At 44.3% G+C, this 15,492-nt stretch overlaps 1 protein-coding gene across 14 annotated transcripts in view; it reads right to left on the bottom strand.

The window, feature by feature from the left end:
* The window catches only part of ASCC2 (activating signal cointegrator 1 complex subunit 2), a 30,559-nt gene that overhangs the window by 13,321 nt on the left and 1,746 nt on the right, over positions 1-15,492 (bottom strand). For 3 of the 14 annotated variants that reach the window (XM_015877983.2, XM_085508734.1, XM_085508735.1), the window contains exons 1-8: positions 10,386-10,423; positions 8,397-8,492; positions 7,129-7,305; positions 6,653-6,823; positions 4,850-4,979; positions 2,891-2,958; positions 1,112-1,222; positions 669-781 (exon numbers count right to left, since the gene is read on the bottom strand). In XM_015877983.2, the coding sequence (XP_015733469.1) occupies positions 669-781; positions 1,112-1,222; positions 2,891-2,958; positions 4,850-4,979; positions 6,653-6,823; positions 7,129-7,305; positions 8,397-8,477 (851 nt within the window). In that variant the 5' untranslated portion in view covers positions 8,478-8,492; positions 10,386-10,423. Of the gene's footprint in view, positions 1-668; positions 782-1,111; positions 1,223-2,890; positions 2,959-4,849; positions 4,980-6,652; positions 6,824-7,128; positions 7,306-8,396; positions 8,493-9,221; positions 10,424-10,925; positions 11,026-11,182; positions 11,367-12,160; positions 13,503-15,492 lie in introns of those variants that run through there. The other 11 variants (XM_085508729.1, XM_085508730.1, XM_015877984.3 and 8 more) reach the window with 11 other exon arrangements.

Here is a 15,492-nt window from a genome sequence, read left to right as displayed (position 1 = left end):
TGGCAAGTCTCTATGAGACAGTCCTGCAGCTTGAAACACCTGGGGCAAGTTGGGTAAGCATCACTCAAGGACTTGCAGTCCATGTGGGAGCACTCTGCTGTCTGGACCTTGTGGCCAACCCGGCTCCTGCCTCACTGCACTGCAAACTAGAGTTGGTCAGGGAATTAGCTGTCAGCCCATCTGTGGCAGTGCTGCCTTGTTATCCTTTCCCACGCACTCAGCTTTTGCCAAAGCTCAGTGATATTCTCTAGCATAAAACTTAGGTTAAACATCAAGCAAAAAAATTTCTTCTCAGACCCTGACAGTCTATCACTTCAGAAACTTCCTCCTTCCCCTTCTTCATGTCCTATGGCAAGAAGCTTTTTCCATCCACATTTTTTTCTGCTCATACCTTCCAAAGGACACTGAGTACTGTTCAGATGGGATTTGAAATTGCCATGGTTGACTGGCTCATGGGCAATGACGAAGGTAAACACTTAGCAGAAACTGTAGACATCTCTATAATAATTTATTTATTGGGAACCTGTGTGTTCCCATCAGCCTGAACTTGGCACTCCTCAGCTGCATTAAATCTGAGCAATTAATAATGAAGACACTGGGGCAAGATCCTGCTGAACACTCTGTATTTTTAACTGACCAGAATAAACCATCTGCAGCCCAAGACGTACCTGTAGCAAAACTCGTGTTTTTGAAAGGTCTGGCAAGCCAATGGGAAGACATCAAGAAATGCCCAGAGTGTTGTGCAAGTGTCACACAGGTACAGCACAATATCCTTCAGCTCCTGAGAGAGAATCAACAGTCAGTGAAAGGAAAAAAACACACTAAGTACACAGTATAACCCACTCTGACAGGGATGCATCAGATTCAGATTAAATCTTTTTCTTGACTGTAAGATACATGATACAGTGGATGTGCTTGAAATGCACAAGAGCAAAGCAGGAAACTCACATTGGAAAGACTTTATCATCAAATCATATGCCAAGCAATTAAACAGTGACATGTGCTGTATGAGCTGTTTGGGAACAGAATGACCCTCTGTGGTGTCAGTACTGCACGGACCATTCAGTTTACAGTATGACAAACAGCAAAGTGCACAGAGCAGTGGTTCTACCTGGACGGGCATGTTCCCTGGGGTCACATTCACTCTTTCTTCCAATTTCTGGGGCTCAGCAGAGGCTCCTTCACACTGCAGGCCACACTTCTGCAAAATATTGCTGAACACCTAGGTCAAGAGAACAGGACAGTGTTGAAACCAACAGACTTACTAACAACCACTTCTGTGTTCATCTATGCAACACATGACCATCTCCAAACAGTAGCACGAAGTTGTATGATGAAAGATACAACAAAGTATTGCAGGTAACAGCAGAAGGACCACACTGCTTCTCAAACTCCATGAGAGCTGAAAGCAGTTCAAATGCAGCTGTGCATGTCACTGGCATTGAGAAAGGGACTGTAGCTATAACACACATCCCTCACTAGGCAAGAAAAGGTGTACCAAGGCCAACACTGACAGATCACCTGGCATGTGATGCTCTCTTGAGCAGTGGGACTTAGAAGTCAACACCGCCACATGCTTATTAGCTGGTTCCAAAGCCCTCTCACCCTCTCCTCCGAGGTTAGCAGAAGAGATTTGGGGGTTCTTGGATATAAATGAAGAATTCCAGAAGAAGCAAACAGAATTAGGTTCAAGATTACTAATAACCTCTGGTGTAGGTTAAAAGCAAATCCCTGCCAACCTCAACCATTCTGGGAAATTTCCTACATTGGTAGCTTTGGAGATCTGTCAAACCCTCCTCCCAGAGGTACATGAAAAGCTGGCTAGAAGTACCAGAGTTGCATACCTGAGGTTAATATTACTATCCCAATGGGCACATACACTCCCAGATCTGCAGAGGTATCAAGTTCTTTCATCAGAAAGTTAAGTACATAAATAGTTTAATGGATCAGTGATGATGCATCTTTTGAGCTGTTACATCCATACATGCGAGATGCACTGGTATTACTCTGCAGTGATTACCAAAGCATACAGTAAAGAAACCAGCATTCTGCAGAATAACTGCTCTGATGTGGTACAGTACAAACAGCAAATGGAATCTTTTCTGTCTTCCACAGTAATTCCTTTGAAGGTCCAGTCTTGCATCCTGGAATATCTTTAAAATGTGATATCATCTCTGAAATCTATTTCTAAAGGTTTAACATACGCAAAGAAAGGAGAATGGGGGCTTTCAAAAAGCCAAGTGATATTACAGGTGATTTGGGGTAAGAGATTTTCTGCCTTTGTCTATTTTAGGTGAGTTTTTTGAGGGCATAAACACGACATTTTCAGGGTACGAAGTTGCTGAGGCATTTTGATTTCCCTTTCAGGTTAAATGCAAATCCTGTCTACAAAGTCTGGGGAATATACAAATTGCTTATTAAAATGAAAGCTGAGACGGAGAGAGATGCCAAATACCTTTTGTAAGGCACAGCCCTTCCAATAGATTTTCATTTGCTCCCAAGAACCTGCAGCATTAATGCCAACCCATTCCACTATATCAAGCCTTAGCTACCTCTCACAGTCATTATTTTGTTGTTTGAAGTTTTAATGCTTCCCCACTCAGGGGGAGGTAAGAAGAATAGTTACTTCTTGTTTAAACAGCCTAACAAATTCCTTGAGATTAACAGGCAAGAGAATGACAGAAGCTGAAGAAGAGTAACTGGAATTAGTCATCAAGTGATAGTTTTAGATAAAGGTTCAAAAACTACCTGACACACTTGAGCATACATAAGAGAGATAATATAAACTAAAACACATCCTGCTTGCCTACGACCACATTTGTTCTCTCTCTCCTTCTAAACTATGTCACATTTGCAGGTGAAATCCAAGCTCTGAGCAGAAAAGCGGTACCTGGAGGACAGTGGGCAGAGTTTCGTCCAGGTCACCAAAGTAACTTGGCTGCTGAGTGAAGATATTTTCTGAAAAGGGAGAGAGACCAATTCCCATTAGTTCAGACAGTCATGTCAACAAGCAAATTTACACCAGAAGATGTGCTTTTATTGCTGACATCCCTCACCCCCTCCAGATACAGTTAATAACCACATCAGGATTCGGGCACGGATTCACTTCTCAACTCACACACAGTGTCTGCTCCCCTATAACACTGTCCCATCAGCAACCAGAGGACTGGAATGTGCTCATCAGAGCAGAGTTAAAGAGATGGCAGATGATTCACACCTGAGGCTGAATCAATGAATAATGCAAATACTATCTTGAAACATTCCGAGTTCCTTTATTTAACAACTAGAGTTGACTTTTAATTACCGATAACAGTTCAGCATACACTGGAAAATATTCTGTAGGATATTTCTTAAAGGTAATGAGGCTTTAGTAATACCTGCTATTGCATTACTAGGACTTCATTATCTTTACAAGATATTCTACTGAGTAATGGCATGCCATAAATCCTCACCAGGGAAGCACAGAGGCTGCCTATTTTCCTGTGAATTACTGCTCTGACTGTGAAAATTAACAGAGTTCTCCAGCAAGGACAGAGCACAGCTAAGAGTTATGAGACACATCTCACAAGAATTTATTCCCAGAGAAGAACCTAAAGTTTATCAAGTTATGAATTACACAGCAGAGCTGCTCCCATCATTAGACTGACAACATAAAGCAAATAATCAGGTGAACAAATTGCTGGTTACTTGCATATGGAGTTACTGCATTGCACCCCAAAGGATATGGATAATTCAAATGAGCTTTCACATGCTTGGGTTTTCTTCGGAATATTTTAAGACACAGATAATTTAAACTTCACATTTGAAAGGGAACTATCCATCTTGTCGTGCTTTCTTCCCTACCTCTGAGGCTTGACTGCTAAATTTAGAGTGAAAGTTACTGAAAAAGACTAAGGGATTCAAAAAATGTAAGCTTCTAAGTTTTCCTGGCCTGGAAATATGGCTGTCATGTGGTCTCTGCACAGCTTCTCATGTTAGTCTAGTTGGAAAAGAGACAAAAATAACTACCAAATAAAGGAAGAAGTTCGTTACAGAAACTGTGGACAAACTGGGTTAGAATTTAGGAAGATCTCAATTCAAGGTCGGGTACTGTTCCATTTGTGCTCAGGTGGATGTTAAAGATCAGAGGTAGTTCCCTTGCAAAGGGAACACAGGACAAAAAAAAGAAGCTAAGCCAGCATGGCCTCTTCTTCATGCAGAACCAGCGTCCCCAAGGCTGAGACATTGCTTAACATGCACTGGCCACAGTGAGTGACTGTACAGAGATATCTTGGGATAAGCACTGCTTGAGCAACGCTCTGAAGTGCCTTGCAATTTGAAGGCACTATTTTATCAAGGTCTGCATTGAAATTTCAAGTTCTCCCACTTCACAGGCCAGTAATTACTTCTTGTTGCACATTTCATTTAGCTCCCAACTCTCTGGACTGTGCCCCACCTTCTAACCCCACTTCCTTTCTGCCCAGAAATCCAGTTCACTGCTCCTTCCACACTTGAGCAGGGTTTTGCAAAGCCCTCCTGATCTTTTACTCAGTGGTTGAGAACATATTTAATTGGCACAAGGAAATAACTGAGCCCTGGGCAATGCCTAACATCCTGAGTCCAGCTCATGACAGCAAAGCACTTCTTGACATGAACGCCATTCATATAGAGGAGAGTAAAAGGAAAAACATCACCTGATTTGGAAGCTACAGACTACTGAACTATTAGAAACTACAGCTGCTACTAAACTACAGGTTCCAGTTGTTTGTTTGTTTTCCAGAGTAGTATAATTAGAATGGCAAGAAGTGGGGTATTACACACAGCAGGCAAAAGCTAAAATGCAACAAGCTGTTTCTTGGCTTTAACTAACCAATCATCTTCTGGAGCAGGGGACCATTTCCTTTTCCAAACAGCACACAGAGATCCATTATCTTAGGGATGTCGAACAGGAAATTGTTGTAAATAATTTCTCCAAAGACAGAGGGGGTGATAAAGTGATCCTACAAAGAAACAAAACATACACTTAAAGAACAATCTATATATTACTTAGCAAGAACTGCGGTATTACAACAGCATTTGAAAAACACCTCCTGAACGTGCACTAAAGGTTCTGGTTCACAGGAGGCAGCGCTGGCCATACAACTAGTTTTTGCAGTCCCTTCTATCCCCACATTCCCATCTGTCACTGTCATCACTCCATCCACACCACTGTCTTTGCACCACTGCTTATGGAGGTGGGCTGTGTCCTGAACTGAACCAATCCACCTACAAGTTAAGACACAGGGCTGTTTATAGTTGGTTCAGTTCCCAGACCTGGCTCACTACATGGCCAAGTAAACAGCTGGACTGGCACAAAAAGGGCTCAGCTCAGGAGGAGCAATGAGCAGCCAGGCACAGCAACTGGCACTGAAAAAGTACACACAAAATCACACCCTGATGCTATTGGTATCCTGGAATAGAAGAATAAAGGCATTAAAGACATTGTGCCACTGTCTAAAAGTAGGAAATACAAAACAACAGGAATTGCAGCTCTACATCCTGAGTGCTAAAATCTGCTTCCAAAACACGACTTATGCAGGGAATTTCTTTTAAAACTATAGATGACAACAAATTCCATTGTAACACCAGGAAGCAAGCAAGCAAAAATGTGTCAGTGACTTTCAGCAGATTTGCCTAGGATGGCAAATGTTTTCAATCAGTGTGAAAGGCAGAATGCACATTGTCCCTCCCAGAGCAGCAGGACCAGGCTTTATGCTGGCTAGGTTCAATTTCTAGAACTGCTGCTGACTGCCTGCATGACAACAGACTATTCATTCTCTTCAAATTACTCAACTATGAAATGGTTTCAGATGCTTGTCTGCCTCATTGGGGTGGCAAGATTTAATCAGACCCTGCAATGAAAGGCAGCATAGAGGTATCGAGTACTTTTGCTGAAGCAGTGCCAGCTGCAGGCTCCAGCATTCCTTTCACTCATTCCCTCCCTGGTCCTCCAGTTCCCACTCCAAGACCTCTCCTCAATGTCCTGACTGTCACCAGTGTAATAGTCAGGACACCACCAACACATAACACACACCGAACCAAGGAAGATACCAAGGGAGCAATTGGTGAAACAGAAGGTGCCTCATCCTGCCCAAAGGCCTTGTGAAAATTCCACAGCTGCCCATGGGAGTTGCACTTGCACAATTAGGGATGAGTATGCCTTTCAATTACGATGCCAAGAAAATAGTAATTTGGAGTAATTTCGGTGTGCGTCCAAAACATGGAGAAAGTTCAAGCAGAGACAAGTATTAGCACAGATGACACAGTGCTGCACAGCAAGGTGAAGTGGGATTGAGAGGGTGAACACCTGGCTCCTCGTGGCCTGAAAAGCCTATATTCCATGCAGCCACAAAGACCAACTTGCCCTTTTTTTCTAGTCACACTGATGCATCGTGGCACGTTTGTAACCTGCTATTATTTAGCTGCTTGCCTGGATCTCCCTCCAAAGAAACCATGGCATAGTTCAGATGCTTCAGCTCTAAGTGTTTATCATCTCCACACTGAGCAACACACTGATAAAAATAGAGAGGAATGCAGCTAGGGCATGTGAATAAGAAACGTGATTAATTTCTCAAATCACCTTTTTTCCAAAGCTATGCAGCCTGCAGTGCCTGCAAGGCAAAGAAATATTCACCTTGGACTCCTTGTGAGTGGACATCCTCAGGAAAGTCAGAAAGACGCTGCGATGAAGACGCTTCTGCATGTCATTCACCTCTGGATGGCAATCCAGCAACACATCAAACTTGCGAGGTGCACAGCTCAGGTAGGAATCCAGGCATTTCTGAAGCGTCTCATCAAATACCACCTTGCACAGCAGAAAACAAGAACATGAAAAGAAGGGAATGCCACACACTCACAGGTCATGCTCACACCAAGACATTTTAGAGTGCTAACAGGGTCTATCCATCCATCACATAGAAACTCTTAAAATCCACAATCTATAAGAAAATATTACTTTCTTTGCATTGTATGGTACAGGAATTAAAATTCTTGATAAATGATGTAATAAGATGAGCAAGTCGTTACGAAGATGATTTAAAACTTGGCTTTTGGAAGCACCTACACCATTCATGTTTTTTTCTCCAGCATCCACAAAACTTGGGCAATTACCTGGCACCAAAACTTATCATGAGGCAAAGCCAGCAGCCAGTCCAGATCATCTGCAATGAATTTTGCTCGCTCCAAGAATTCTTCCACTAAGGCAGGGTCTCTGACAACAGGTGGCGGTCTGTATAGCACAAAAGACCGATCTGCTTTTATTTCTGGGTGCTGCAGGAAGCCAAAACACTGTATTAAAACCACAGACCAAGTGGCAGGATTGCCCAGTTACCATCTGCACTGCTGAATTTTTGGAAACTGAAAGGTTACACGATAATACGGGTTTGTCATTCAGTTCTCTGGTAACTTCCCATTCTAATACTTAAAGGCAGCAGGTTACTGAGTAACCTTAGTTTTCAGCAGTCAGATCTGCATAACTCAGCAGATGATGTTATTTGTACTCTGTTAACAGAAAGCTTTGCAAAGCAACCCTCCCACACCTCCAAACCAAACAGGAACAGTTTAAAGTCATGCCTTTAAAATGTTGTCTGTGCCCTCTTTTCCCTCAGCTGGTTCTCGAACAACATTCCAAAAAGTCAAACCAATATGACCACCAAATACAGAGAAGAAACACTCTGCTACCCTTCTCAGGAGTTACTGAATAGTTTGCCCAAATCCCCCAATCCTAAAACGAGGATCATGCTGCACAACAACGCAGCCTTGAGTTCTGCCTCAGCCCACACAGATGCCCAGGGTAATCTGAGCAAGTCAAATCAACAGCAGGCCCTACTCCAGCAACATGCCCAGGAGAAAGCTCAGTATGTGCGACTACGTTACTGGAAGAAAAGGATAACTGTGGGTTTCATTTTTGTGCACCATTTTGAATATTCCTATGTAACAGCATGGACATGATGCTCTTGTGCTAGACAAGCACAAGGCACAGATCTCCAGTTTGACCCTGTGGTTCCAACCTGAGATCACAGGACACAGTAAGTGGGGAGAACTATCCCAGTGGGGTAACTCAGAGCTACACTGCACACAGCTTGCAAAAGCTCCCAAAGCATCGTTTAATGGGCTTTTCTTTGAAAGGGTAAGGAGTTACAGGAGGACATAATTTATTGTGGATGTTGAACACAGTGTGCTTTCATTTATTTATCACTAAAAAAAACTAAAATCTCAGCTAAGCAAATGCATTAAAACATGAAGAAAAATCTACCAAACAGGGAAACTGTTCAAATTTCACCATATCCTGAACAAGCACAGCCTTTGGCTCGGGATTCAATATAGGACTGTTATTTGGTAAAGGTCTTGTTAAGCCTTCATGAAAAAATACAGCTCACCAGTGCCGGTAAAGTTCTCAGCTTCCCTGTCTTGGGATCCTTTTCTGTGAGCTGGAGTTCATCCAGTGGCAGCGCTGGCATTGTGATGACTTGTGACTGTCGTCAGCAAACAGAAAAACAAAAGCAGCACAGGATGTGTTTTACAAGGTCAGTCAATCAAAAGCATAACAAAACAGGTGACAGCTTTACCATACCACAGACACACCGAGGCTGGAAACAACTTCTGCAAAGTTTTTTACACCACCCAAATGCTGAAGGTTTAGGGAACACCCAGGAGCCACCTGCACGTGCCTTAGAAGAGGTTTGACTCACAGTGCTACGCTTTCATTCCTGCTTCTGAGAGACTGTGGATATCTAAGGCACAACAGAAAGCATCTGAGGACATTGTTTTAGGGAAGCTTAATGTTTCAGTCTGGTTACTGAAGAGTCATGCTGAACTACCTGCTCCTGCAGTCTGTTTTAATGTGTGCCGCCTATCTCCTGACATCACAAACTAAGGAGGCAATCTGAAGCCTTGCATTCTCCTGTCCATTTCCCACAGGTGTTCATGGGACTGGATTTCAATTGTCAGCAGCACTTTTAGGCCCAGGAATATTTCGGTTAACTCTGAAATTAACTGTGACTCAATCCTTCTGCATTCAATATAAAGGATGTGATCATGTGCATTGGTTCAGGCATTAATGCAAAATGTAAACCACAGATTAACACAGCTTTCAAACTGCTGAGGGTTTTACAGTGATGTCAGTGAAATGGTACTAAAAAATTATGTGGTGAAGATATAAGAACCAAAGTCTCATTACATGTATTTCATGTTATTCACATTACCTGGGTAGAATAGAAGAAAGGAGGAGCTGAACAAGGCTGATTAGGGAGCAATGTTGGTTTGGACACAAAGTGGAAGAATTGTGCCTCTGGGTCCAAAGAATGGAGTTTAGTATAAATTATATTATTATTAATACTACAGAGGCTTAAAAAAGATAATAAGAAAAAATACACCAGATAAATGCTAACACTGCATAGCACAGAAAAGCTGAAATAAATACTTTGGCTCTTATAATTTCTAGAGTCATTCTGAAAACTCCACAGTGAAGTGAAAATTTGCAATATGGGAAAAACATCAGGTGCCTCATTTTGAGCCTGGCAAGTCAGGAAGAGCTTGGAAGAGATGGGGCCCCAACCAGAAGTTTATTTGTGTATTACTGTTATTATATAATAACAGTGTTATTATTGAAGAATAAGTCTGAGCACAGAGACCCCAGCATGGAGGATTGCTCCAGATCTCTATGACATAATCCCTTTGCAAGTTTTGGCTTAAATAAACAGGGATTTTTTTGGATCTCAGAGAAGGTTCAGACTGGATATCAGAGAAAGGTTCTGCCCCAGAGGAAGAGGCAGCCAGGTCAGTGGGCACAGCCCGAGCTGCTGGAGCTCAGGGAGTACCAGGACACCACGCAGACCGGTCTGATTTTGGGGTGATCCTGTGTGGAGCCAGCAGTGGTCCTGAATCATCATGAATCTACCTTGTGGCCTTAGATACACAGCAGAGAAGGCCTTACAAAGAAAACCAACATATATATCCAAAAAACAAACCACACCACAGCACTTTCAGCAGGGAAACACAACAGCAGATGCTCCCTGCTCTACGCTTCAGTGCCCACTGAGGTGCCCGACGCAGGGACGGCAGGGGACACACAGGTACTGCTTGGAGGAGCAGCCCGGCCCCCAGACAAGGCCTGCTGCCCCCAGCCCTGCTGCCCCCAGCCCCGGCTCCCTCCCGCTGCACCTCGGAGGCCTCCAGCCGGCCTAGAGCACCGCACGAAGCACCCGAGGGCACAGCAGAGTCCCCCAGCCTCACAGCGGCCCAAAGCAGCCCGGATCCCCTGCAGGGCCCTGTCCGAACCCCAGCTCCCCGCCCCACCGCAGCCACGCAGCCCGGGCACTGCCGGGGACGGAGCGGTTCCGCCTTTACCCCGGCCCAGGCCCCGTTACCGTGCGGCCACGTCCAACCGGCACCGCGCTCCGGAAGCAGGAGGCGATTCCGGGGTCGGGAGGAAGCGGAGGCGGGGCCTGAGACGTGCTTGTGGGCCGGGATGGGCCGGGGGTGTCAGACCGGTGTCAGACCGGTGTCAGACCGTCCCTGCTGAGGGGCTGTCTGTGGTGCTGCTTCCTGCTGTGCAGGCCAGCACAGTGTGCACCCCTGTGCAGGTAGCAGTGGGAATCAGGCCTTACTGACTTAGTTCTGACACACGGGAGGCAGAGGACACAGAGCACTGAGCTGCCAGAGCCAGCACCCCACACAGTGCACACACCGGCTGCTCTCAGTTTTGGTTTCTCTGCTGTTTGGGGACATTACTGGAAATCAGCAGGTTGAGCTGCAGGACGGAGAGAGTTCTTGTCCATAAACACCAGCTCAATTGCTGCTGAGAACAGATTACATGAGCCAAGCTTACAGTGCTCTAAACCCATTGAAATCACACGTTCTTGGGTTGAAAGACAGAATAAATGAGGCATTTAAAGCAACCAACTCACTGTGCTGGAGGTGCTCCACGTATCTCAGCTCTCCTTGACTGCAGAAGTCTCTTCCAAAACTCCAGAGCCCAGTTCTATACAAAGAGGCCTAGAATGGAATCTACAAAAGATAGAAATACATACAATAAATATACAAAGCATCTAGAATGGAAACCACATCATGCCCTCAGTCATGTGCATTAGGAATGAGACTGTACTGAGGTTCTAGCTCCCAGTCTCCCAGTCTGGCATGCTCAGAAGCAGCAAGCAGTCAGCACCTTGATTGCCATCCTATTTGTAACCACATCATGGCTGTTCCCACTCCTGTACATCACACGTGGCCAGAGGAGAGACAAGGGAATGGGGTGGACCTGCAGCAGCCCCATAGAGCAAGCTGCCTGCGTGCCTCTCACTCCTAGAGCTGCCATGTTCAGTGTTTCCTTATTAGCAAGCTGGCATTTTCTCTCTAGAAAGAAGGCAGCACGGAGAGGTTGTGTTCGTTTCACATTCCGCAGGGTACAATTGATTTGCAATTTAAATGTCATGGCAGGTTGTCAGGCAGCCTGCAGCTTTAGCCAATGTCTCACCCTACCTTCTGAATTACTGATTTTTGTTAATGAATTATTTATTGTTTTTGTTTCTCAAACATCACCGAGACGAGTCGGGTCCTCGGGTTGAACCCCACCATCGATGTGCTTAAAACACTTAGCAGAACAAAACTCCAGGGATTATGTCAGATTCAAGGTTTGTTCTGATTATTTAGTGGAGGATAATATTTGGCAATTGAAGCATGATTCCTTTGCAGAGGCATCTGTTTATTTACCCTTCTTTGCCAGCCTTCCTCCGAAGCACCGGTGGAAAGTCTCCAAGTGACTCAGTGGGCCCAGAGTCTGTCATCAGGCTGTTTTGAATCACTTTTTATTCCTCTTCTTGGTGATTTTTGCTGCCTTTGCCTTATTGATTGTGTATTATTATGAGCTTGATTTCCTAAAGCACTGTGAACCATCGGAGCTCTGCCCAAAATCTTGGTGCCATTATGTGCGTGTAACTGAGTCTTGCAATCACATGCATATCATTACTTGTACAAATTAAATTTCAACTGGCAAACAAATAGAATTCCTATTCAAATCTGTAATCTTAGTGCAAATCTGAGGGAAAAGCTTTCACTTGCACAGCTCCCGGCAGTGCAGGGTAACCACTGGGCGCTGTCTCATGGAAAAGCAAAGCACTGGAAACAGCTTGGAATAAAAACCAACCTGCAGGAAAATCCCACTGTCACAGTTCGCTCCCTATTGAGCTTTGGATCAGATCCTGAGCGCAGAACTCCTCCAGACAAGAACCTCTTGGAAAAGCTTTTCTTCAAAGGGATCCTTATTTTGATGTGATTCGTGGACAGGAGGAAGTTGTTCAGTGCTGGATGTAACCATGAAACTATCAGATGTCACAAGGCTGGGAAGAGCGCCCTGGTTCCAGTAGCTCTGTCACTGTTCTGACAGATAGACACCAACAACTGCCTTGATTGCGTGGTAACGATGCTCCTGACTTGGCCAGCAATACACCACAAAAGCAGCCTGCTCATTTCAAGCAGTGCAAAAAGCACCAAGGGGAGGACTGATATGCTGGAGCTACCCCAGGAACTGTCTGAGATCAGCCTGCTTTCTTCATAGTCTGTCACGATCACTGCAATATGGCATTCTGTCTGTAGGGCAGCACTCCGTTTTTCAAGGTCCCTGCATTTTCACATGACGGCCCAGGGGTTGCTTAGAATATCTGGTTATTTACTGTAGTCACAGAAGATAGCTGTTTACCTCTTAGGAACTCCTTAGGCCCTCTTTGCCTTGTGCTCTTCTGTATGACGGAATAATAACAACAATCTAACTTGAGAAGGAAGGATCCTTAGCATGCTAATTAAGAAGAATGTATATGCTTCATTATTGAAAGCATTTATCAGACAGCATTGTTGTAGCAACACAACACAGCTTACAGTTGTCAGTTAACTTTTCTAAAGAGACGCATTCCATATTGAATATTTTGAATATTTTACTTACTTTTAGCTCATTAGAAGAACAATATGGATTATTAGTCTTCTAAGAATAAGAAAATAAGGGAGGTGAACATAAAACAAAGCTTCCAAGGATCCTGCCTATACCGGACTGCTGGTACATCGTTGATATTGATATCCTCAGCTGCTTCTTCCAGGTAGAGAAAGGCCCTGCACAAACAAGGTGTCATTCATCACCTGCAGATGAATGCTCTGTGCTCAGCAGAACTAGTATGTTCAATTCAAGTGCTATGGCCAAGTGCTGTCCTTCATTCCGCAAACAGGCTGAGTATGTCTTCAGCTGGCCTGCTGCTTGAAGCTGGGCTCATGTGTCAACCAGCTCACACAGCAGAGCCAAGCCAGGCCCAGTCTGTTGTGCTCCTGCCTGGAAACAGTGCCCAGGGCCATTTCAGTATTTGCTCAAAAACACTGTAGCTGTTCCACTGAACTTGGAGCTCTCAAAGCCCCCAAGAACTTCATTTTCGATTAATCATCTAAAAATCACCTTGATAAGTAGCCTCTGTGAAGACAACTTCTTAATGCCACATTCCTTTGGCGAAATGTCACTAGCAGTACATCCTGTTAACACAGAGATAAAAGACAATCTGAAAACAAGACTGCTGGGAAACACTGATAAAGACAATTGATATGTCATAAAAATCTCCTTAGTTCCAAGTTATTCATCTATTTTACATTCACAGCATCCATGTTTCAGGTCTCATCAGAACAACTGACAGAGTGGGAGCTTCTCAGCTGGCAGATTTTAACCAGGGGAAGCCTCACACCATGCAGGTCCTGATGTCCTCACCAGCCATGATCCTCCTGTTCTTACACAGTCAGGACTTGGTGTGTTTTGTTTCATTTGAGACACATCTGCCCTTACCATCGATTTGTCATCATTACAGAAACACCCCACGAAGAGCAGGTTTGGCTGTTTCGGTCACTGGATGGTAACAAGGGCAAGAAAGTGCCTAAAACACGTTTGGTTTTGTTACTTCTTACTGTTCCAGGTGTAAGATTGCACCTCAAATACAGGACGGGCATCTGCAGGAAGATGGGATTGGGATGATCCAGAACAAGAGGCTGTCAGCCTCCACCACAACCACACGTCAATTTTAACTGCACCCTCACTGAACACAGCCACTGACTAAAATGACATTTGATTGTGATCGCAGCCCGAAGAATATCTTTCCACACCAGGTATCCCTTTTGTCTTTGTCAGAAGCTAACTAGCAGCTCAGTGACTGAGTCCGAAACACATAGAGAAGTCTGGGAAGGACTTGCTGGCTCCTCGGGGGCAGTTCTCAGCTGCTGGTGGCACATGCACCAGGATAAAGCAGCTCTGAAAGGACGATTAGAGCCTCAGAACTGGAGCTGTTGGAAGCTCTGATGTTCTCATGTTTCAGCCCAGACTCTTCATGGCCACCGGATACTTGTTTGCTCTCACACTACCATCACCCTTGCTCTTAATGGAGACGTATTTACTTCTTATTCCCTGAAGTTTTGTTGAGAGCAACTCTATTCCTTTCTTTGTTTTTGGCTAAACAAATGATGTGAAAATCTTTACAGAAGACAAGCTCTGGATGACCCTGTCATTATCCTCCAGTCACATTTTGTCTCCTTTCAATAAAGTGACCAAAGCTGCACTCCTGATCCCAGAGCAGGTTGCAGCAGAGCTTTGTATCGTGCTCCTAATATTCTCCCCTTCCTTTGGAAACATCCCAATTGATATGTGCGTTTCGTCAGCCTGCTTCATCTTGGGAGTTCTCAGTCATTGTGAGATCAGCAAATACACCCAGATTTTTCTCTTCTTCTGTCATTTCCAACAAGCATTAGGAAGATATTGTTCACACTCCCCAAGCACATGGCCACGTACTTTCCACTATTAAATGTCATCCCCTTTCTGATGTGCCAGCACTCAGTGTTATCCAGCTCTTCCAGAAACACAGATATCTCTCTGTGCTGCTAGTGCTTCCCGACCTTGTGCCATCAGCAAATGCCATCAGCTCACTCCTACCTCTAGTAGAAATATAGCGTGAGATGCAAAGGATGTAAGGAAAGCCTTGCTGGGTCAGCCTGAACATCCCTGAAGCCTGGAGCTCCGTCTCAGAGACAGGCAACCAGAGATGTGCACAGGAGCTCAGCCTCTGAGCCTTTCCCCTGGCTCCCCACACATCCACACGCTGCATGTTTGAGGTGACATCTCTACCTTTCCCATTTAGCAATTTATACCCAATTTATACATTGCCATCTCTCTGTAGCTATCTTCTCACCTACCAAATAGCTCCCCAGATAAACAATACTGCATTATATTCAGTGCTCTATTAAATCCAGTTAGATCAAGCCCAATGTAAATCGGTTAGATTAAGCCCAATGTAAATCAGTTGGCTAGAAAACTATTATTGAAGAGAACTGACAATTTCATGTAACCTATCTTTAGTAAAATCACATTATATTTTACTTTATCTTCTACTTAACACACCTGTCCCCAACTACTTTTTTCCCTTGCATTTATTTGTAATGCATTTAAAGTCCTTGAGGTCAGAC

Source organism: Coturnix japonica, chromosome 9 (genome assembly GCF_054131305.1).
Source record: "Coturnix japonica strain WE chromosome 9, WE-NBRP24, whole genome shotgun sequence".
Taxonomy (NCBI): Eukaryota; Metazoa; Chordata; class Aves; order Galliformes; family Phasianidae; genus Coturnix; species Coturnix japonica.
This window is presented reverse-complemented; position numbering and strand designations above follow the sequence as displayed.